This window comes from Siniperca chuatsi, linkage group LG3 (assembly GCF_020085105.1).
Source record: "Siniperca chuatsi isolate FFG_IHB_CAS linkage group LG3, ASM2008510v1, whole genome shotgun sequence".
In the NCBI taxonomy this organism is placed as follows: Eukaryota; Metazoa; Chordata; class Actinopteri; order Centrarchiformes; family Sinipercidae; genus Siniperca; species Siniperca chuatsi.
In genome coordinates this window covers 8,025,611-8,049,275 of record NC_058044.1, presented here as the reverse complement: position 1 = coordinate 8,049,275, position 23,665 = coordinate 8,025,611, and the positions used below count along the sequence as shown (strand labels likewise).

At 43.1% G+C, this 23,665-nt stretch overlaps 1 protein-coding gene across 8 annotated transcripts in view; it reads right to left on the bottom strand.

Moving 5' to 3' along the window:
* Positions 1-2,409: 2,409 nt before the first annotated feature.
* Positions 2,410-23,665, bottom strand: part of grin2ab (glutamate receptor, ionotropic, N-methyl D-aspartate 2A, b) — a 108,627-nt gene continuing 87,371 nt past the window's right edge. For all 8 annotated transcript variants that reach the window (XM_044190184.1, XM_044190183.1, XM_044190181.1 and 5 more), the window contains 10 exons: positions 20,259-20,427; positions 18,373-18,526; positions 16,835-16,960; positions 15,275-15,504; positions 14,445-14,605; positions 10,985-11,172; positions 9,983-10,221; positions 8,199-8,382; positions 7,046-7,847; positions 2,410-6,956 (listed from right to left, as the gene is read on the bottom strand). In XM_044190184.1, the coding sequence (XP_044046119.1) occupies positions 5,954-6,956; positions 7,046-7,847; positions 8,199-8,382; positions 9,983-10,221; positions 10,985-11,172; positions 14,445-14,605; positions 15,275-15,504; positions 16,835-16,960; positions 18,373-18,526; positions 20,259-20,427 (3,256 nt within the window). In that variant the 3' untranslated portion in view covers positions 2,410-5,953. The remainder of the gene's footprint in view (positions 6,957-7,045; positions 7,848-8,198; positions 8,383-9,982; positions 10,222-10,984; positions 11,173-14,444; positions 14,606-15,274; positions 15,505-16,834; positions 16,961-18,372; positions 18,527-20,258; positions 20,428-23,665) is intronic.

Sequence of the window (23,665 nt, the reverse complement as noted above, 5' to 3'; positions counted from 1 at the left end):
GACTGCTGGTTAATGAGGATGTTTGAAGTCTTGGGGAGAGCCAACAGCCTACAGCGGGCCTGTCAAAATCAGCGCTATCACCCTCATCGTCCTCCATCATCCTCTGCTCTGTCTCTTCTTCTCTTTCTCTGATTTATGCCTCTTGTTTTCCTCCGAACTCGTCTCCAGCCGCGGGGGTTGCCCAGATGGAGACGTTCCCTAATCCAGGAAATTAATTATCTTAATTTATCTGCTTAATCTCACACCCCTACAGTGTGGCTATACGTGGTAGGACGCCCAGTCTGATGTGTGTGTAGCCTTGGGATGATGTCTGTGCATCTACAGGAATATGTATGTATGAGTGTGTTATGGGTTGTATGTTACTGCAGTGGTACAAGGAACATGTATTGTGCTCCCATGTGTTACAGCATACAGCCTGACATGTGGGGCAACTCAATTCCATTAATTAAATAAGAGGCAGGGGCTTGTGTATTGTTACTCTGTCCATTAGATACGAGCATATGGATCACGTCAGGAAGAATTAGGCCGCCGTGGTCCTCACACCCTGTCTCAGAGGAAGCGACAAACAGACGAGCACACATACATATGCACATGATCACACACTCTTGTACGCACAAACAGGCGTATAGGCCTGTGTAGATGCTCTGTGGTGTATTTTGTGATGGTTTTCATGCGAGCCATTTCAAAGAAAGTCTGGACGGCTGCAGCGGGACTCCTCGCTTCTTTGTTCTCCTCTCTCCTCCTTTCTCCTTCTCCTCTGGCTGCAGCTGGTCTATGGCTTGTGACAGATCCTCCAGCCTCGGCATGTGTGCGCTGATTTGCAGCATGCATAAGTGTGTGTGTGTGTGTGTGTGTGTGTCTGAGAGTGTGTGTTTGTCTGTGTGCTCCTCTCTGCTCCCCTCTCCTGTCCCACTTCAGCCCAGATTAGAGCGTCCGTCTCCTGAGGGAGACAAAAATATAAAAATAAAGCTTTTACCAGAACACTGATCAAAACACACACACATACAGTATATACACATTTTGCACACACACGCACACACCACACACATGCACACACTCACACTCACGCTAAGGGTGCATTATGAAAGCCTACGGAGAGTGGGGCAGAGAGCCCTTTTACAGCAGAATCCCACAAAGCCCTTTTCTCTGAGTAGTCAGCAAACTACATAGATAGATAGATACTTTATAATAAAGCATATTTTATAAATTGTTTATAAGTTACATTACACGGCTTTATAGATCAGTAAGCCATTAATAAAATCAACTTTTGGGTTGCCAGGTTGTGAAAAATCTCTTTAACAAGACCTGCTTTATTTATTCAGCTAGCACTTTAATAAGAGGGACAGTTTCACCACTTATCTTCTGAAAAAGACTCCACAAAAAGAGTCCACAGCTACGCTCTGTGAGGCTGTACTTAGGCAAAGTGGTACTATCATATTTAGCAGGTAAAATGTTTACAATGCTCACTATCTTAGTTTAGCGAGTTATTACAATTCACCCTGAGGGGAACATAAATGTTTAGCTCCAAATTTCATGGCAATCCATCCAATAGTGTCAACCTCATGGTGGCGCTAGAGGAAAAGTCAGGTGATCACCAAAGTCATTAAGATTCATCCCCTGGGGACCATGAATGTCTGTATAAAATTTTATGGCAATCCATCCAATAGTTGTTCAGATATTTCAGACAGACCCACATAGCCATCTCTAGAGCTGCTAGCATGGCTGGAAAAAAAACTACAGAGCATCTAGACCAATATTCATTCATTAACAACTTATTAACTCATACAACTGTAGACGTGATGGCTTATTAGAAAGTGAGAAACCTCTGACTTACAGACTTTCTAATAAGCCATTAAGGTTGCAGTTATGTAACTAAGTCATTAATTAAGGCAACCCAAAAGTTATGCGTGAAAGTTAATTCTTGACCTTGGCAATAGTCGTTTGCCCATATAATCAGTCAAGGTCTGGTGCGTATCCTCCTACTTTACTTGCTGTATCTATATATATGTAGTTAAGGGGGTCGGGCTTGTTTGCTCTGCGTTCAGTGGACAGACTGGACCGGTGTGTCTGTTGAAGACTACAAGTTGAAAATGTCAAAATGTGGAGTGTGAAAGTTTGAAAGAAGTGAGCTTACCAGACCTCTGTAGCCCGTGGTATTGAGCTTCTAGTGTAACTCTTGGCAAGAAAGCGAAAAAGCGTATTTCCACGTTGATTCTATCAATGGCTTCTTACTGATCTATAAAGCATTAATAATTGTTTTATTAACCATTAATACTTTAGTCACATGACAGACAGACAGACAGCTAGACAGCTAGACAGCTAGATAGATAGATAGATAGATAGATAGATAGATAGATAGATAGATAGATATAGATAGATAGATAAAATAATCAACAAGACCCAGACAAGTAGAAAAATGTAACCTTTACTTATTTACAGATTGTACAGAGGTACTGAGTGACAAGGTAGTATTTACAACACAACTAGTAGCTTAGAAACCCCTGAACTTATACACAAGTGAGATACACAGCAGGGAGACCCAGAGGACTACACACCAACACACTCCGTCCAGCCAGTACTGTACATAACATGTACACCTGGGCCAAACTAAGAACTGTGCTGAGCCTGGGAACATTTTCCACGTGTTCCTCAATGGCGGCTGGCATTGTGCAGGAGCCAGCCGGGTGCCATATTGGTGACATCACGGGCCGGGAGTCGGAGTGTTTAAGCATCCAGGGCTCTATCCAGATGTGGCGCACTAACCACGGTGGAGGGGAACGTTGGTACATGTAGCCCAGTAGGTCAACTCAGGGAGAACTCAGGTGTTGCAGCAAAATAGGTACCACCAGAAACACAAGCACGTCATGCAATTTAAAAAATCAAATAAATCAAACAAAAGGTTGGTGTAAAAATCTCTGTGGACAAAACAAAACTAATTCTACATGCTCTCTTAACCACAACAGTACAGACGCAACATGTGTGTGTGTGTTTGCATGTGTGTGTATAACTGTATTTGTGTTATATGAGTAAGAGCCAGGTCAAATGTTATGTGTGGGACGAAGGGAAGAGAGTACAGAAAAGTATACACACACACACACACACACACACACACACACACACACACCACAAACAACCTCTCAATACACATATCATCCTCTGTCTTATATAAATGCCTGCACGGTGTAAAACACACGCACACACACACTCACACACACACACACACACACACACACACACACACACACACACACACACACACACACTCGCTCACACTCAGAGGTGAAACAGCACAGACTCGTAGTGGAAGAGAACTATGTGGGTGGGAGGGGGTTCGTATTAACCACACAGGCTGGACTATCATTATTCATTGAGTGTGATTCAGATGAGAGACCCAGCTACGTGTTGCTAGTTAGCTGGTTAGCTGACCGGGATAGTTAACTAGTCTCTTAACCCAGCACTGAGGACTGTACAATGAGGTCCCAACCAACAACACACCAGAGGAAAAAAAAAATAAATCACACAAGAATCTAAAACATGCCAGTCTTTTTTTTTTTTTTAAAGAAGCAGAATAAAAAGCCACGTTGTTATTGAAATGAACTCAACACTTAATACCATTCAAATCAAACAAATGAAATCAGTTTCTAACATTTAAAACAAAGATTTTTCTGTACAGAAGTATAATATTGCAACCTGATATTGTGCATATAACTCACACACCAAACCGAAAGAGGGGCAGTGTTCACTTTTTTGTTCAAACAGTTTTGCATTCTTTGCAGCCAATATAGATATATATGTGTGTGTCTGTGTGTGTGTGTGTGTGCGTGTGAGAGAGAGAGAGAATAGAGGATAGAAAGAAAAAAATAGAGAGACAGACGGTCAGCTAATGGGATATCAAGTCCTTTTTCCATCAAAATCCTTGTGCTCAAAAATCAATGCCCTTACTCAGTAGATTATGGATCTCTAGAACACTCATACACACATTGCCAGCTCGTCGAGTGTGTGCATGTGTGTGTGTGAGTGAGTGTTGCCTCTGTAACGAGTCACTTTGCACTTTGCCACGTGACTCTCTCGGCTGAAACGCAGCGCTGTGTTCTCGCCAACAGAGAGCCACACAAGTACCAGCTACTCTGACGCTCATCCAGGAGTATTAATTTGATGAGTAAATCTGCAACACTGATGCACTCAGCCTCTAAATCACTACGGAAACATTAAAACAGGCCTTGAGTTCTTTTGTTCAACATAGAAAGTCATTAGAAAAAAGTACTGTATCCTATTAGAGCAGGTGTTGAATTTGATGAATTCTTACAACTACTGATACTAAGTGATTTCCAACAATATGTTGAGTTTTAAACACCACGACTGAACTTTATTCTTCTGATACTCAATCTACTATATAGAAGGAAGCAGGGCAGGAGCAAAAAGACAAAGGATTTAATTAAGAGAATAAACAAAAGCTGATGAAGGAAGAAGGAAAGGCTAGAAGGAGGGATGAGCACAGTAAAAATTCTAAAAAGGAGAGAAAGATTAAGAGTTGGTGTTGTGTATACTGTATGATGCTGTACCCATTATCTAACACTGTAAAACTTCTGACCTCACAATGGAAACTGACAGAACTGTGCCCTTAACGGTGCCCTAAAACCCAATGTCAAAGAGAAATAAGAGAAAAGAAAACATCTATCCAGCGAATGATTGAGAATATTCATATTTTTCAGTATAAAAGTGTTTTTGGTCAAACGTCTGTGTTAGGTGGCAGGGTATAAAATCTACAAAGTGCACAAAGAGAAGCTATCTCATAGCTTCGACACACACACCCACTACTATCCTAGACTACTGCGTATGTGCGTGTGTGTGTGTATGTGCATATACAGTATGTGTGTGCATGTGTGTGCATATATGACCCTGTATAGGAGTTTAACTGTAACACAGGGCAGTAGGAAGCATGCAGTATGACCTGAAGGCTAGCTAAGAGAGGAAGCAAGAATGCTATACTGTATGTCTCTAGATCTAGAAACACTAGAACACACACTCTCGTCCTGATAGGCTTTTACTAGCGGCCATGTTTGGTCCACTTTTTGGAATGTTCAATTAACTGACATCAACAATAACAAACAGTCGGTAGTTTTTACTTTCCCCTAAAAACAAACAGTGTGCGTGTGTGTTCGAGTGTTTGTACATCTGCGGGCAGGAGCTGATACACTTCTCAGACCTGTGCCCTGACCAGCTGCCAGCCTTCCAGTCTAGTCTATTACAAAGATAGTAATTTCCATTCAAGTCAAGGATTACTCTAGTGTAGTTTACTACTCTTTAAGCCATGCTGGCAGTGCAGTTTGGAGGCTCAGACAACATACGGGTTGACTGTAGAAATCATAGTGCAACAGGAGAGTCCTGTAGAGGGGGCGGGTGTGTTCAGGTGAAATATGTGTGTGTGTGTAATCTCAGAAAGAAAGGGGTTTTCTGTGTGTCCCCTTCATCTCCAAGAGGCTGGTGAGAGGGCGGACAGGTCAGCTCGTCTTCCAAACACACTGTTGTATCTTCCATCCGATCCCACTGTTGGCGTTAGACTCCCTGTACAGTGTCCCTCTTATTCCACCAGGAATTCGATCCGTCTTGTCAGACGTATTGTCAGTTTGTGCCTCGTTGCCCACAGCTTGAGGCTAGTACACACACTGACACTCACACACACTCTTCATCTTGTATTGTGCCTCCAGGTGTCCCTGTGGCCCCTACCCTGCCCTATAAAGGGTGGGATAAAGAAACAATTATTTATTTACTCAGCATCCCCATTAACCTTTTAGTCCAGAGCTTCTCGTCTTTCACCTGTGTGTGTGTCTGTGTGTATGTTTCTGTATATGTGCTTGGAATCAGAACTGCCTGGTCCGGTCACACACACCTCTTTCTTGCATGCGTGTGTGTTAGTGTGTTTCAGTGAGAGTAAGCGTGTTGCGTGTGACTCTCAGACGTCAGACTCGATGCTGGGCATGCGGCGGTAGAGCCGGGGCCTGTTGCCGCCTGCGCTCGAGGCTCGCGGCGCTGTCACATAGCTCATTGGCTGAGAGGCAGCAGGTGGGACCATGTAGGCCACCACAGGGGGCTCCTGCTGAGGGTAGAACACCTGTTGGTCGACATGGCCGCCATGCTGGTTGTTGTGATGGCTGCCATGGTTACCGAGGGTAAGCGACAGCGGCATTCGCTGCTTATAGAGCTCGTGGGCGGAACTTCTCTGTGGCATGCGTGTGACAGCCTGGGGGGCGGGATCTCGTTGTGTTGTGCCAGGGGCTGACTGGAGGAAAGGGTTGTGAGAGGGGCGATCGGGGAAGAGACTCTTTGAGCGCCGGGGGAGGGGCATAGGGGTGTCCAGACTGTGGTGGTGGGAGGGTGACGGAGAGGGGGGGCTGCGGCTGCTGAACGGACGATCAGAGCGCATTGTGAGAACATTAGCATAGGCCCCCTCATCCAGGGTCAGCTCCCTCTCCCTATCTCTGTCAGGCAGGCTCAGCCCCCGCAGGTGGGTGTGTTGCTGCGACTGCCGCTCGGGAATGCCGTCCGGAAGCACGTTCTCATAGGAGTGCTGACGACTCAGCTGAAGGTGCTGGGCCGACGAGGAGGTGGGGAGAGGAGATGGGGAGGAAGGTGAGGGCTCGAAGTGGCTGACTAGCCCATCCCCTTCGCCCACCAGGCCCAGCTCACTCTGGGGAAGGTAGTGTGTAAACATGTCACCGCTGTGTGGGTGAGTGTGTGTGTGGGAGTAGTGTGAGTGCAGGTGGTCTTCGCTGATGTCGTACAGGTTTCCCAGGTGGGCGCAGGCATCACAGCGAGCCTGTGGTGAGCGGACAGTGTAAAGGCCGGAGTAACCGCTCAGCTTGGTCAGGCAGGAGCGACAGTGGCCGGGCCTGGCGCCCTGTGTCCCCTGTCCTGCACCTTGAGCATCGAATGAACCTCCAGGTTTGTCCTTCACGCTGGAGGGAGAGAGAATGACACTGATTATACACAAGAAAAACAATAAAAGCACTTGGTCATGGTGTTCATTTTCTGCTAAACATGTTACCTGCTGTGTGTGTAGGTGCTGTATTTCTTGTCCTTCAGGGAGTGCAGGTCAGCCTCAGCGCTGTGACTGTGGTGCAGCAGGCTGGCACTCAGCTGCAAAATGGGTGCGTCCGCCTGGTGGGAGAGTGTGTGAGTGTGTGAGTATGTGCTGTCAGGTGGAAACAGGTCAGGGGGGTAACTGTGGTCGTCACCTCCCCCCTGGCTGTCTCGCTGGTAGGGGGGAGCGGACTGGAGACTGGCCTGGTCTGAGTCAATGGAGTAGATCTTGGATCCTCCGCCACCACCTCCCCCTCCCCCTCCCCCTCCTCCCCCACCTCTCTTCCTCAGCTGATTGATAGGCTTGAATCCGCCCCTCGCCCCCATGGAATCAGAATCTTTGTGTGATGGCGGTCGGCTGGAGCACTCTGAGATGTCAGAGTGTGGCGGCTCTTCAGGCAGGTAGCGCTGGCTCTTCATTGGTGGAGGTCCAGGTCCAGATGCTGGGGTGGGGCTTGGGCCGGGGCCTGGAGATGTGACAGTAGGCTGGGTCTTCAATGTCTCCACACTTTTCTTCCACAGGGCTCGAGGTTTTGATGCAGAGCAGGCTGGCCCGGCAAGGCGTGTCTTGCCGTTGTCGTTGGTGATTGACAGCTGGGGCTTGTTGGGGCTGGTCTGATGAGTGGGGGCTTTTTGTTGCACGGGAAATGGCGCAGCATTGTTGAGGAGGTTTTTGTGTCGCCCGGACAGTGACAGGAAACCCTGCGGACCAGCGGCGTTGCTATAGAGACCAGGACCCTTCGGGGGCAGACTATGGAGTGAGTTACCTAGGAGACAAGGAGAGATGCACCTCAGACAGCAGATACAATAGATGGGAGTTTGGACGGATGCTCAGCCAGCTGATACATTATCTCCTGGCCTGGCATGCCGTGTTTGCTGTCTAATGTGTTTCTAATCATGAGACAAGCTTATACGTGACAGTCATTTCGATTACAGTCTGGAGTCCACAACAAAGTGAAGGGAGTCCCCTAAGTCAGGTTTACCTCTGTACGTGTGAGCAATCTTATCACAGGTGCCATGTTTACCTGCTCTGTGAGGGTAGAATCTAAGAATTTTGTTATGAATGTTATTCAAAATATACACTGTATGGTGTACTGTGTGTAACAGTGTTAAAGTACCTTTCCCCGTCATCACATCTAGGATGCTTGGCTGCAAGAGGACAGTGTTGCGTTTGGGAGAAGACAAAGCCATGGACTTGGCAGATTTGAGCAGATGCAACATGTTGGCTTGAGGACTGAAGCCCAGCTCAGGATTCTTTTTCTTCATATCTATATGAACGCCATGGATACAGCTCCATATACCCTGCGAGGAGGAGACAAGAAGAGAGAAAAGGAAAAGAAAAGGAAGGAAAAAAGAGAAAAGGGAAGGACAGGAGAGGAGAGGCGGGGAGGAGAGAGATAAGAGATAATAGAAGAGTTAATTCCCAACCCAGTGACTTCACAAAAAGAAAGTTCAAACATACACAACACTAATTTCCTTGCACGGTGAATTAAGAGACCTCTGCATCTTTTTCTCCGGTGCGCTTACTGCAAACCTTAACCTCATTTTGTTTTGTAATGTGGCTAGAAGAGATAATCGCCACTTTTTAAGATGAACTGCTTTCAGAGGCGCCTAGAAAATTAAATTTAGGTGATGATGTCACTGGAGGGGGCCTTTGAGTGCAAGGAGATGTTCTTCTTAGAGCCACTTAACCTCCAGTATCGCTGCTCTAACAGCATGCGCACACTGAGAGACAGACACACGCACATACACTCACACACACAGACACACATCGCACTCTTTTTGTAAAACACTTAATGTGTGAAATGCTGCTCGTCTGGAATAAAAGCCCTGCCTAACACAGAGACATGACATATGAATAATGAAAGAATGGTCTGTCTGGGTGTGCCCATTTCTGTTTTGTGTGTGTATATTTAGGTTTGTGAGTGTGTACATCTGTCTGTCTGTCTGCCCGTGTATGTGTGGTCAAGTCTTTCAGTCTTTCACACCCCACTGCACCTGCATATGTGTTACCATTTTTAACTTTGTTAGACTAGACTTGTGTATGTGTGTGTGGATGAGAGAGAGATGCAGAGAGAGCTTTATGTGTGTATCTATATGAGTGTGTGTCCACGTCATCCTCTTAGCTGTTTGATTCCTCTATCCTGCGTCCATATGCGCAGCAGTAAATACATCTCTACCTCAGCTGGGCTCTATTATCACACTGTCCCCTTCTTTCATCTTTTATCACACACATACATACCCAGATTCCTTCTATATCTTCACAGTAACTACTGTGTGTGTTTCAGACATATGTATCACACACACACACACACACACACACACACACATCCGCAGATTTGTCTTCTCTTAATTGTAACAATCATGTGAGTTTTAAACACATTTCAGGCATTCACAGAACTGAAAACTCCCTTTTGCCCATTCCTGTTTGCGTTTTCACCGCATCTGAAGAACCATGAAGATTAGGCAAATTAGACAGATAAAGGACTAAAAACCGACTGCTTTGTTTGAGATGCAATTTTTGCACATAACGAGACAGCAACAGAGTAATCGTTTTTGTAATTTACGGTGTGAGGTTTGAATTGATGTTGTTAAACACCATTAAAAAAAGGCTCCACGGCTGTCTTCAAAGTTGCAACAACCAGTGCTTACTTACAGCCTGAATCAATGCTGTACATCAGTTGTTGCACTCTTGAGGATGGTGTTTGATCAGTAAGCAGCGTTCAGCACTGCAAATTCTAAGGGCAACATCTGAAAGTACTATCTCAGAAGCAGAGGGGACAAAAACTGCTACCCAGGAACCAAAACTGGACCAAGGTCCTGCTGTCAAAATGCAGGTAGAGTTCCTGGGAAAAGTTCCTTCTGTGGAGAAGCCTTATCAGATACATTTCCCTCTCCTCACCCTGCTGATAGTGAAGAGCAGACCCGGCCTCCCAGTGCAGACACCAGTAAAGCAGTATCTCAGCCTCCAGTAGAAAAGGTGTTCAGAGATGAAGGTGAGGATGGAGAGGCCCATGGCTGTGGCCAGCATGTAGAAGACACCCGCCATGTTGTCGACATCCAGCTGACTGGACATCACCTCGTTCTTCTCATTGTGGCAGATCCCAGTCAGCCACTGGGCCTCCAGCTCCTCCATCTCACCTGTTGGAAAGGTAGAGAAAAAAGGCAAAGTAAAGGTTTAAGATGGCAGCAGGTAGGGGTGAGGAATGAATGAAAAGAAATAGAAGGAGGGAGAGAGAAAAAGAGAGGGAGGGGATGGGCAGTAGAGGGAATAAGAGAGGTGTGGTGGGAAAAAGGGCATTTCATTACAAGGGAAGATGGAGAGGAAAAGGGAGGAGAGGAGAGAGGTGAAGTGGTAAATAGATCGTAATGGAAAGGAGACAGGAGGTGGAGTGAAAAAATGGTTGTAGGAGGAGAGGGAAGAATTGATAATGATGGAGTGATGAGAAAACATGGGAGGAATTATTATCAGACCGAGTGTATTTGTGTGTTGCATGCGCATGCGGGTGTTTGCCCTGAATAAAAAGGCCGGGTGTGAAACGAAGCGCTTTAGTGGTTTCAGCAGTTTGATTTCTGTCTGGCTCATTCTCTTTCTTCCATTCGCACCATCTCACAGCTTATTATACAGAACAATCTGGAGGAGTAAACATAACAGGACATGGTGGACACACACGCGCACACACAAACCCACACAGAGTAATGATGATGAAATGGTGTGTTAAGACCAGCCCCTGATAGCTTTCTGACAGAGGGAGGGAGAAGAGAGGGAGAGTGTTGGGGTGGGGGGGGGAGGAGGGAAAGCTGAGCAATGGCACAACTGTAATAACACTACAGGCCTGGAACAACTTAGAAACTTAAACTTGACTGACATGGTGCAGAATGTGGATGCATGCAAGTGCCTCACCATCTCCTATGATGCCCAGTATGGCCAGATCAACCAGGCGTTTCCAGTAGGATCCTTTCTGCAAGGCGATACCATAACCTGTGGTGGCAAAGATGTAACCGCTGCCGATGGTAACCAGCTTACAGCCGTCGTCTCTGCCCGCCATATAGTTCAGCACAGCAGCGTCGTAAATGAAAGCATCCAGCTTTCTGTAAGAGAAACACATGTTCTGGATTTACTACCTAGACCAGCCTGTCAAGGGGATGATAAATCTTAGGGATTGTGACATGAAAGGATAGAGTAAAAAAAAACATATTTCTGCCGCAAAAATGTAGGTATTTAGGTTTATTTCTTCTCACTTTTCAGATATACTGAATATTTTTACCTATTCAGGCCTCTAAAAACGATTCTGTTAAAACAATCCGGAAAGAGGACATTACTGAACTGCTTGTAATTCAGCTGCGAGCAGAAATTGGTGCACTTTATAGACTTTAAAGGTAGATCGTCATTTTGGGAAGTATGATTATTCACTTTTTTGCCGAGAGATATGAGCGTACTGTTATATCTGTCAGTTATATATGAAGCGACAGCCTGGAGTCTTGTGGGTTGCCATGTAACCAGCAGTCATTGCGTCAGGCCAAGAAATAGTCCCGCACAAACCCTCCCGTAAAACCACAAACTGTCATTTTTACACTTTGTTTTGTAACAAGGACAACTTTGGGGCTATCATATCTGAAGAAATAGTTCAACATTTTAGGAAACATTATTTGAAAATATTATAATATAATTTGCTTTCTTGCCAAGAGTGAGAAGAGAACATTAATGTCACTCTCATGTCTGTCTGTTAAATATGAAGCTACAGCCAGGAGACAGTTAGCTTAGCATACAAACCACAATGTGTCCTTTTTACACTTTGGTTTTTAAACAGATTAAACAAATGAGATATAACATATTAATTAATTAGTGAGCTTAAGAGCTGCTGGTAGGTAGATTTTTTTTTTTTTTTTTTTTTTTACAGATTTTGGACAGAGCCAGGCTAGTTGTTTCCCCCTGTTTCCAGTCTTTATGATAAGCTAAGCTAACTCGCTGATGGCTGGAGCTTCATATTTAGCATACAGACATGAGAGTGGTATCAATCTCCTCATCTAACTCCATGCAAGAAAGCGTATAAGTGTATTTTCCAAAATGTCAAAAGTAGTGGTTCCCAACCTGAGGGCTGCCACACCCCAGGGGGTCCCAAGATAAATCAGATGGGTCTCAAGATGATTTAAGGAAGAAGAAAGAAAAACAATAATTCTCTTAAACAAATTAATTTTAATTTTTTTTCCAGACTTTTCTATAATTTTTTGCTTTTTTCTTGTGAAATACTTGATACTTTCATTTCTAAAAACCCTTTAAATGAAATAATCTGAGGAGAAAAAAAACAACACACACACACACACATATATATATATATTATTATTATTATTATTATTTTTTTTTTTTTTAACAGGCTGTGACAAGGGGTCACAAGTAGAAATTGCTCACAATAAGCCAGGTGGGGAACCACTGTCTTAATGGGTCGCAAATGATGGGTCTCTATATGTCTTTTATTTCAATTGAAAAAACTTAATTAAACTAATGTAATAATGTAATATTAACAATAATTTAATAATGTTTTGGGGGTTTGTCCGCATTTGATGGTAAAAGAAGACTATGTGAAATTTGATCCATCAGGCTTCAGTTCTAAAGACCACAACAGTCTTCACTACTGAGCATAATGTACACGCAGTGTTGTGACAATAACAATGTTCCTCAGATCCATAAACAAACCAGTTGGTTTACTCACAATGCTCTGTTTTCTTGGAGCTGGAATTCTCAGCTTGGACTCTGTCTGAGAGCACTCTCTGGTGTGTATGCTGATGCAGTAAATATTCACGCACACGAGAATGTCTTTGTTTGCACTGAGCTATAATCTTTTACTCGCAGGTTTTGTCATTCTTCTGACATGACAAGCTGAATTCAAACAAAGGGGCCACAATTTGCATCTGACACGACAATCCCCCTATGTGGGCCTGATACATCTGAGCTCAGCAAAAACAGAAGCTTGATGTATGACTGTTAAGTAAGGGATAATGTACAGCGAGCTGGTCATTATTGTGAAATTAACCCTGACAGGGCGATGCAGGACCCCGACACAAATTAATTTCGCAATGATGACCAGCTCGCTTTACATTATCCCACTTATTACACGGATACTTACTAAATAAATCAATAATTTGACACCAAATATTCATTTAATTGATTTAAAAATTATTTTAAAATGGGTTTTTTTTTGCCACAGGACTTCTTTCTGCAGATTGACTGGACTCCAGAGGCTACGATCAGAACTGCGTCCATAGTAACAGTCTGTTATTCATAGCAGCGGTCTGCTCTTCAGAAATAACAGACCGTAGAATGCGATAATTGACCAATCAGAATCGAGTATTCAACAATCCATGTAATAACCAGACACAATGTAACGGAGCCAATATCACAAGCCTATATAGCAGCAGAACTCTGTTTACAACTTGTGTTTATAATATAACTCTGTTTATAACCCTATGAATATGCCCTGGTGCTATCTCCCTGGGACCCTCTGTGTGAGATATGTATGCATAAATATAAAAACTGCACCAAGGGACATATGTTATTGAGTATCTGTTGTTTGAAAACTACACAGAGAATTTGAGACTAATATGTATTCGTTTAAGTGCACATAGCATTTTTTTAAAAATATACTGCAGATTCAATAAAGTATAGAGCATTTTAAATGTGTATTTTGTGTCACAGCCTTTTTCAGGACTTGACTGAAATTTTAACAACAACTCTAAAGTGTTTACATTGTCTTCTGTGTAAACAACCACTTTTGCTGAAGAATTGAATTAAACACTGATGATTCTGCTGAACACGTGAGTTATACAGTTTTGATGTTGTATAAACAATGCCTAATGTATGAGATATGAGAAACAAACCTTATCTATTTGAAATGCAGTATCAATAAAGCAATTGCAGAGAGGGAAAAGCAAAAAGTAAAATTATATTTGGAGAAAATACCCTAAAGATCAAAGCACACAAAACTAATGAACAACTAAAAGCACTGCAGCCATCCTTCCATTAGTGTGTTTAGGAGGGAGAATAAAGGTAGCAAACTCCAGAACAAATTACACTCTCCCTGTTTTGGCAGCTCCCTCTTTCCAGCACCAACAAGACTCAATAATGAGCACTTGCAGACAGCGTTTGCATTTTACCGTCTGTGACAGAAACACTGAGTACAGTTACTGCAGCATTTTAGCATGAGCTAGTGCTGGGCCCCATGGGGCCAGGTTTCTGTGTGAAGCAATGTCTTTTTTTGTTTGTTTTCACATGTTCTTAAGCATACATGCTGTCTGCAAACAGAATTACCCTCTCAGGTATAATAAATCTCAACTTGATGTGAGTTGGCTTGACAAGTTTACAGTACCCAGTCTTGAGGCTGACCAGCGCATCCTGGACGCCACTCTGATGGTATTTGGTCATGTACTGATGCATATCTGGATAGTTCTTCCTGATGTTGCGCTCGGTGCTGCCGTTAGGAACTGTCCCGAAGCGAAATGGAGGGGAATAGGAGTATGGACTCTGGAACTGCAGGAAGAGAAAGAAGGAGAGCAAAAGAGAGATCGGTTGTTTAAAGAGGGATCTGACAGGAGGAGACAAGAGCACAAAAAAGGAAAGAAAAAATAAAAACAAAGAAGCTAAAAGTCAAATAACAGATGTGAGCGACAGCAAGGCAAAATAAGAGAAAAGGGAGGAGAAGAAAGGAATTCCAAGTAAGAGAGGGAGCAAAAGTGTTAAAGTGAAGGAGAGACACACAGAGAGGAGGAAGAGTGGAGAAGAGACAAAGGAGAAAGGAGGAGGGAGAGACAGTCGAGTGGACTCATCAGTCATCATCATTGTGTGTCCAGTCTAGCGTAAGACTGGCTGGGGTTCTGCTGACACTGCCAGCCTTTGCAAACTACACACACAGACACACACACACACACATCCAAACACAAACACACACGTCTTTGATCTTTGCAGCCTGTGTGTGTATGTGTCTGTGTGCACCCCTGGGTCTGCTGTGCTGGCAGTGTTAGTGTGGTGACAGCTACGGCCAGAGGGTTTGGGCTGTTGAAGCCCAAGGGCACTCCCTGGAGAGTCCTGTCTGGCCGCAGGGCTGGCATCCATTACAAGAGCAACCCTGACTGTGAATGCGTTTAGTTTCTTCTGTGTGTATGTGTGTGTTTCTGCGTGTCCATATGTGTGTAATCCCACCTTCTTGTCAGACAGTCCAGTGACTTGGTCCACAAACTCTTCCTGGATCATGAAGGCAGCCAGGTTGGCAGTGTAGGAGGCCAGGAAGATGACAGCAAAGAAGGCCCACACTGATACGATGAACTTACTGGTGGTGCCCTTTGGGTTCTGCACAGGCACAGAGTTGTTGAACACCAGACCCCACAGCAGCCATATAGCCTTACCAATGGTGAACGATGGGCCATGTGGGTCTGAGAGAGAGGCAGGGGAGCAGAAGGAGAAATAAAAAAAAGACTGTGCTGAAGAACCAAGAAAGGTCAAGGCAAGTAAACCTTAAACTCATGTTTTCAGCTGATAGTATGAGGCTGATTTTGGGGTTAAAAAACAGATGTTTGTCATGTAATAATGTACATTACAATATAAATTCTTGTCTTTTTCTCTGAAATTCCTGCGTTACTGTTGCCTACCAGCAGCTGAAAAAATGCTGAAGAAAATCTTCCAAAAGAACAGTTAAAACAAAAAGTCTTGTGATCCAGTTTGAGGGCATCGTGCTTCCTTCAGGGGGATGACATTGTAAATATAATGTGACAGTATTAATGGCTTTGATGTTTATTTATGCCTACAGCTCACAAATATTGAGACGATTTAGACCTGCTACTGTGATGCTGCACGCAGTAATTTTCAGCCGAAACGCACCACAAACTGCAAGTCGAGAGGTTCAACCGTCACTAAATTTCACTTGAATTTCATCAGCAACAGGTCGGTTGGAAATACACTTATTCACTTTCTTGCCGAGAGTTAGATGAGAAAATTGTTACCACTCTCATGTTTGTACAGTAAATACTGAGCAAAAGCTTAGCTTAGCATAAAGACTGGGAGTCTGGAAAGGTTGTCTGGCAACCTCACAGTGAAAATATGACTGCAAGAAGTTACTGCACCCTGCTTAGAAATAGTCTGGCACATAACCCAACACGTTGTTTAACTCTTCAGTTTTTGTTCAGATTAAACAAATTAGATATAACGTGTTCATCACACGCTATCTGTTTCTACCTCTTGGCAAAAAAGCAAATACGTCTATTTCCCAAAATGTTGAACCAATCTTGTAAAGATACACCATTCTCCTGGAAGTGAAACTATTTGTAAAAGAAAACCATAGTGATAAAATAGTTTTACATTTTTGGCATTTGTTGTTGTGCATCAGTGTGTAAGATGAAAAATTAGGAAACATTGCTTAGATTTACTGAACCATGTTCAGGTGTGCTAAAAGGAAAATTAAAGAAAAAACATAATTCACTTGCTACACCTGGATTGGCCTTTTGCTCATTTAAATGTTAGATTAATCTCAAATTTTGTGTGTACACAACATTAATCTCTAATTCACAGCCAGCAGGGCAGCTCCAGGTTCTGACTTTTGATGATGCCTCTGATTACAGTGTTTTCGACTAGCAACATTAACTGAACTGTCTAAAGTCAGGGTAATAATAGGTCACTTCTTTTGCTCCAGGGGAAGCTTGGATTTGTGCTTGTTGCTCTGGGGAGAAACGATTGGTGTGATATTCCTGATTGTGTGTGTAAGCCTACCTTTGCCTTGGGCCAAGTTGCGGTTGAAACCTAGAGGACTGACAAACTCAAAGAGGAAGACGGCGATGGCTGTGACAATGAGCAGCATCACAAACATCATCACCCAAACTGACGCACTGAAGGGCTCTGAGAGAAAGGGGGAGAAAGGGAGAGAGTTAAAGAGGAAATGAGTACATGAGACAGAGAGACACTGTGGAGGAGCAGGAGATGCATAAAAAGTGATGGACGGAGAGAAAGAGGAGAGAGACTCAGAGAAAGAGAACAGGGATGAGGGGGAGATAAAGCGAGGAAAAGATGATAGAGAAGACACAGACAGTGGAGAAAGGGAGACAGACGGAGTGAGAGAGGAGGGAGGGAGGGAGGGGAGGAGAGGGGGAGTTAGTCACAGAGAGTTTGACGGAGCACATTTCCATATTTCTCATTATTCTCTTGGATGAGAACTGAGAGAGGGAGAGGCCTGGGGCGGGGGAGATGGTTGAGGAAGGGGGGAGAGAAAAGGAGAGAGAGAGAGACGGAGGGGGAGAGAGAAGAGTCAAACTCCAAGTGATCTGATGTGCCCTGCTGTGGGCATGTGTATGTGATCTATTTGTGTGTGATCTGTGCATGTGTGTGTGTGAGAGAGTGTGAGTCTACATGTGTTTAGTGTGTAGCAGGGCAGGAGTTTAGAGACCGGGATGAGTGCCAGAGACGTTGAACCCAGACAAATTGTATGTGTGAGTGTGTGTGTGTGTGTCACTATATGTGTAAGTATGTGACTGCCAGGGTTAGCCATCCCAGAGAGATTGTGCACTGAGGTGCCTCTAATATGAGTGCGAGAGATACTGAACCGTCACTGATACCCTGGCCCAGGCTCAACACACACACACACACACACACACACACACACACACACATACATACAATACACACTTTCATATAAATACACACACAAAGCATTCACCCCTTAACATACATACGGCCAAAGCACATTCATTCGCCACACATCCTTGATTCAATACACAAACGTCCTAATATATTCGTGCAGTATCACACACACTTTTTTTGTTTTACACACACGCATACTGACACATGGCTTGATACACAGGGACCAACACGCGCATGGTCCAATACATCCCCTCGCTCCCCGTCTCGCTCCAATGACAATACAAGACATTAAGCGAGCACAGAGGAGCGCTTCAGTTTCTAGTCATCTGAACAACTGGAGGAGAGGAGGAGGAGGAAGAGGAGAGCATCAAGAGTGCTTTGTCTGAGCTGACTTTTCAAAAAACATCTGGAACACTCCACTTCCTCTGCTCTGCTAGAAATATTAATGTGCTTAGGGTGTTAAGGCCCAGATAAAGTCAGGGTACAAGTGGAATTCGGCCAGCATATATTGTCTGAATAAAATATTCCATTTTATGTGCGGGATTTTGCCAACATGTAAGCACCTCGCTTTTTTCTGCTCCCAGTAGTCGGCGCACTGGGGGACAGACGGAGAAAAAGAAGAAAGAAAAAAAAAAGGAAATTTATGGTTAAGGAAGACAGAAAGAAAGATTTACCGAGGAAGGCAGAAGGAGAGACGGTCCCATTGCTACGTGACACCATGACGCTGATGCCAGTCTCCACAAAGGGCACAGAGAAGTCAATGACCTCTGACCTCTCCTCATTGATGGTCAATGAACCGACTGCCATCACTGCCTTCTTATACACAACCTGGTAGACAGAGAGAACAATGGGTACAGTGGGTGCATGACTCACTACCTACACTGTCAGAAATAAATATAGTGAGCTCGGTAAATATTTGGACAACATCCGACAATTTGATATGTTCCTCCTTTTTATTTTGGATGTGAAATATCACAGTGAATGAGGGTATAAGCGCAGAATGTCATCTATAGTTGGAGGGCATTTTCAGCCATATCAGATGAAAAGTAAAAATACAGCTGTCTTTTTCATAGTGCCACCATTTCTGGGTGTCTGAATGTATTCTGACATACAGAGATTCTGCTCATGAAGATGTTGTTTTTAGTATGTAGCAAAATGTTTTGGGTTTTTTTTAGATTTAATTGTCTAAAGGCTTCTAGCGGTCTGCTCCCATAAACATTACCACAATCTATGGATCATATTGTCAGGTTCCATTATCAGACGTTTTATGTTTCAGTTTCAACCTTTACGGGATTTTACTGTGACAGCACTTAGCTTTAATTTAATCTGATTGAATAAATCATTTCCAGAAAAGATAAACGATAGCGATCAAATAAGCCTCAAGGTATCCTGTTCCTGTGGAAGAGCTTAATAATCTGTACCTTAAAATAGTTGTTTGTATGGAATTTAAAGCCCCAATAAGAAATATTATTGACTATATAAATTACAGGTATATAATTAAAGAGTGTGACTTAATGATGACAAATTAGTTTTTTGTGGTGCCTCACAAGTGATTGTATTTGAAAACATAAACCTTTTCTACTCCTAGAAACAAACATTAATGATATAAACAAACCTTTTACAGCATCAGAAAACATTATATCTTATATCTTATTGTCCAATGTCACAATGTTTATGAAACGATCTGTGAATCAATTTAAAAGTGATAGAAGCTTCCAGTACTGTCTTTTAAGGTTTGGTGGTGGGGTGACAATTGGAACATAAGTCTGATGATACTCCATATTTTTCTTAAAGTCAACAAATCCCATGAAAAGACCAAAACCAACAATGAAGTGATTCTTCTAATAAGTATTGTCTCTGTAATCAAAGCCTGATATAAATTATTCCTGTGCCACAGACCTATATTGTTGTCTAAAAACTATTAAAAACACATCAGTGAGACACTTCTCTAGTAGGAACAAATGGGTATAACAATATGGTATTTGTTGACAATAAAAAAAATTTACAATGAAACCAGCCTTATCCTTTAATCATTACATTTAATAATCATTCCACCCTTATGAAGGAAGGTACAAGCAATACAAGCAATCAAAAATAATGACAGGTGGTATTATGCAACTGAATGAAATATCTAATGTGACATTTTAAATTATTAGTAATGTAAAAGAATAGTTAGACATCTTGACAAATAATGCACACTTTTCTTTCTTGCCAAGACTATATATGAAGCTACAGCCAGCACCCGGTTAGCTTAGCTTAGCCCAAAGACTGGAAGCTATACCTAGTTATTAGTAAGCTTTATAGGTGCTGCTGGGTGGATTTTTGTACAGTTGGACAGAGCCAGGCTAGCTGTTTCCCCCATTTCCAGTCTTTATGCTGAGCTAAGCTAATTGGCTAGAGGCGGTAGCTTCATATTTACCGCACAAACATGAGAGTGGCGTCGATCTTCTCATCTAACTCAGCAAGAAAGCAAATTAGTGTATTTCCCAATAATTACATAGAAAGTCAGAGAGACAGACTGATATGGTATTGTAGTAAGGGACAGACAGGTAGGAAGTACCTCTCCAACCATGCCATTCCACACATTGTTGATCTTCTTGCCGTGTTTTCCATTTGTGACCAGGTAGAGGTCATAAGTGAACTTGACGTTCCTAGCTATCTTCTTCAGAATGTCAATGCAGAAACCCTTGCAGCACTGCTTAATGTAGGAACCTCCTGATGTGCTGTTACTGCAACATACAGACACACACACAAAAAGCACAACACAATTTTTTATATTAGAGGACATTTTCAGTGTTATACAGGCGAGTGTATGGAGTGTGAGTGTAACTGTACTTTTGCTGCCTGCTCGCTCCACATCTGGTGGTTCCATCAAACTGTAAAACTAGAATTATGACAGTGCAGAGTAACCATAAATACAGCTGAAGGGCAGAGAGAGCATGTACGGTGTGTGTGTGTGCGTTTCCCTCAGTGCCTGAAAACACAGGGGTACTGAGCAGATGCTGCCGGGCTTTAAATAGAGCTGGGCTCTGCAGAACAACCAACCCGCATGATTAAAATATCAGCTGTCCTTTCCCTCATCTCTCTCCTCATTCCCTTTACACTGTCCTTTCCCCCCTCCCTCCTCTGTGTTTCTCTGATTCTGTCCGTAAGGAGGTAACTCTTCAAAACTCAAGCATACCTACACACATACACACATACCACAGCCACACAGACAGGATGCACAGAATGGAAATGGATGTTTAAGTAACCTTTACTGACAGCTATCCCCCAGCACCACAGAGCAGCGAACTAAACTGAATTGTTGGATCAAATGATTCTGATAATCTGTTAAACCCTACCGGCATTTTCAAAAGTATTTGCATTTCCGCTCCCATGTCAGCCATCTCTGATGTAGCACATATGTATTGGAACAGTAACTCTGTGACCTTTTCACTTGCCATTTCAGCTGACTCCAATTCAAGAGAAAGTTCATAAAGAACTGAAGGATTCACACACAGAGAACACACAGAACGACTGTCAAAGAACCGAACCATCAAACGATTAAAAGATCTTTTAACAGCAGTCAGCTGTATCTGTGGCACAGCATAATGTGTGTGTGTGTGTGTGTGTGTGTGTGTGTGTGTGTGTGTGTGTGAAAGAGAGAGAGAGAGAGAAAGCGAGCATAGCATACATACATACATGTGTGTGAGTCTGTGTATGTACAGTATGTGCCCCAGGTGTTCTAATGCACGCAAACTGTATACATTTGCTCCTCCCAGCTGAGCCCTCTCTGTGTCCTTATGTCACTATGGTACGCACTCACACACACACACACACACACACACACACACACACACACACACAGCGACAACAACGGACTCCCAGAGATACACATACAGTACACCTGTTTGAATCACGTCGTACTTTTGTAACAACAAGATTATCTTGGTCTGTGACAGCTCAGACTTCTTCAGCGATCGCTTCGGAGAAAGGTTGAGAAATCAGGTCACAAGTTAAACTTTCCATGCGCTGTGATTCGAGTCGTTTAATTGTCAGTGCCTACAATGTTGCGTTGTCATGACTACATGGAACAGAAACTCAGTGGTTGTTGTGTTGCATCTCATGTCTGTCTTCTTGAGTCCATCTGACACAAAAGCTTTTAATATGGTGGATTCTGTTTGTTAAAAAAAGTAAATAAACCTTCAAAGAAAGTAATTACAGTTGAGTTTTTTGCACTTTCTCTGTGGCTAACAATGACTATCCTATCCTATCTTATCCTAATTGCTGTCCTGAGAAATGTAACTACTTTTGATTGTCTGGTAGAAATTATGACAATAATGCTGTCAGTCATGAGTAGAATTCTTGAGAAAAGATGGATTTTAGTTGTGCATTTGGACTGTGTTGAGGCCAAGTGATTAACCAGAAGCACAATACAGATACAGTACTGAGCCAGTGACAAATAAACCTGCAGCAATTATGATTATTGCATATACTCTGAACTGGCTGTATACAGATGAGCTGAGATGTGAGCTAAGTTGTAGAAATTAGCAGAAAGAAACAAAGCTGCCTTGTCTTGTCATACAGAGGCTCTTATTGAGGTGTCCACATATTGCAGATAATTGGAGCAAAACCCAAGATGTCAAAGAATCCAAGGGAAGTTTCTTTGAGAAAGTTTTATTTTTACTGACTATTTGAGAAAAATCTCTGCATTGCTTACACACTCGAGAAGGCATGCAACATATTTCAGCCACTATAAAAATGCCTTTTAAGTTTTTTCAAAGAAAAGTCCATTGTATTGTTTGACGTGTTGTTGTTGAAGGAAGGCTCTAAAGCTTTCTGCTGGACTGAATTTTATTTTATTTTTTGGGGATTTTTTTAGAGGAGAGAGACAGGTAAGGCAGGGGAGAGACAAGGGATGACATGCAGCAAAGGGCCCGGAACTGGACTCAAACCCAGGACACTGTGGAAAGGACTCAGCCTTGATACATGATACAGCCTTTCCAGGAGAGCTACCAGGGTGCCCCCGACTGCTAATTTTAAAAAGCATACGTCATACATGTAGAAACACGCTGAACTGATCCGAAATCTTAAAGTCAGAAATGAAAATTATAAATGAAATGCCTAAATGAATCTATACATGGTTAATTTGTAGCAAAATTAATGTTTTATACATATGAAATGTAGTTTCTCTGCTATATGAATTTAAATCAGTTTGAACCAATATCATTTGTAACAAAGGATGATTTAAGCTATTCAGCCCACTGCTATTGTTGCAGTGAAGAAACTGATATATATGCAGTGAGGTGGTGAGTGGTGAGGTGGAAAAAAAACTGTAAATGTACATAAAAAATAATCACATTTGATGATGTAGCACAACAAAGTCAATATGATTTTGTGAAACATTTCCATTCCATTAGCTGCTGCTGTTATCGCGAGCGACAGATAACAGATAACAAAATATTCCAGAGATCCTGAAGTAATCATGTCAGATAAAGACTTGCTAAAAATAAGAATAGAAATATCCAAGTAAACAAATATACAAGGGATGTTTTTTTAAATAGCAGGTGCAGAGATATGGGAAATGGGGATATTCAGCGGAGAGGCATTTTTCACAATAGAAGATATGGAGTAAATGTGCTGTCCCATCTGGAGTGGGAAGGACATTTCACTATTGGGGAGCAGTAGAAAGAGAAGTCAAGGCCAGGTGAAACGATGACGTAGCTGCCACAGGGAGTGGAGAGCTAAGTGGCCGGTTGTAGCAGAGCACAGAGCACAGGCTGGCGGGTACGGATAGACCGTAGCCTGCGGATATGCGCGTGCGACTCCCCGAGGAGTGAATGCCAGGACCAGAATTTAGAATTTGATGTGAACAGCCACCGGCAGCCAGTGGGGAGGGAGGGAGGGAGGGTACACTTGGGGAGGTGACAAAGGAGAACTTGGGGAGGTTGAAGACAGGGCAGGCTGCTGTGTTCTGGCTGGTTTGTA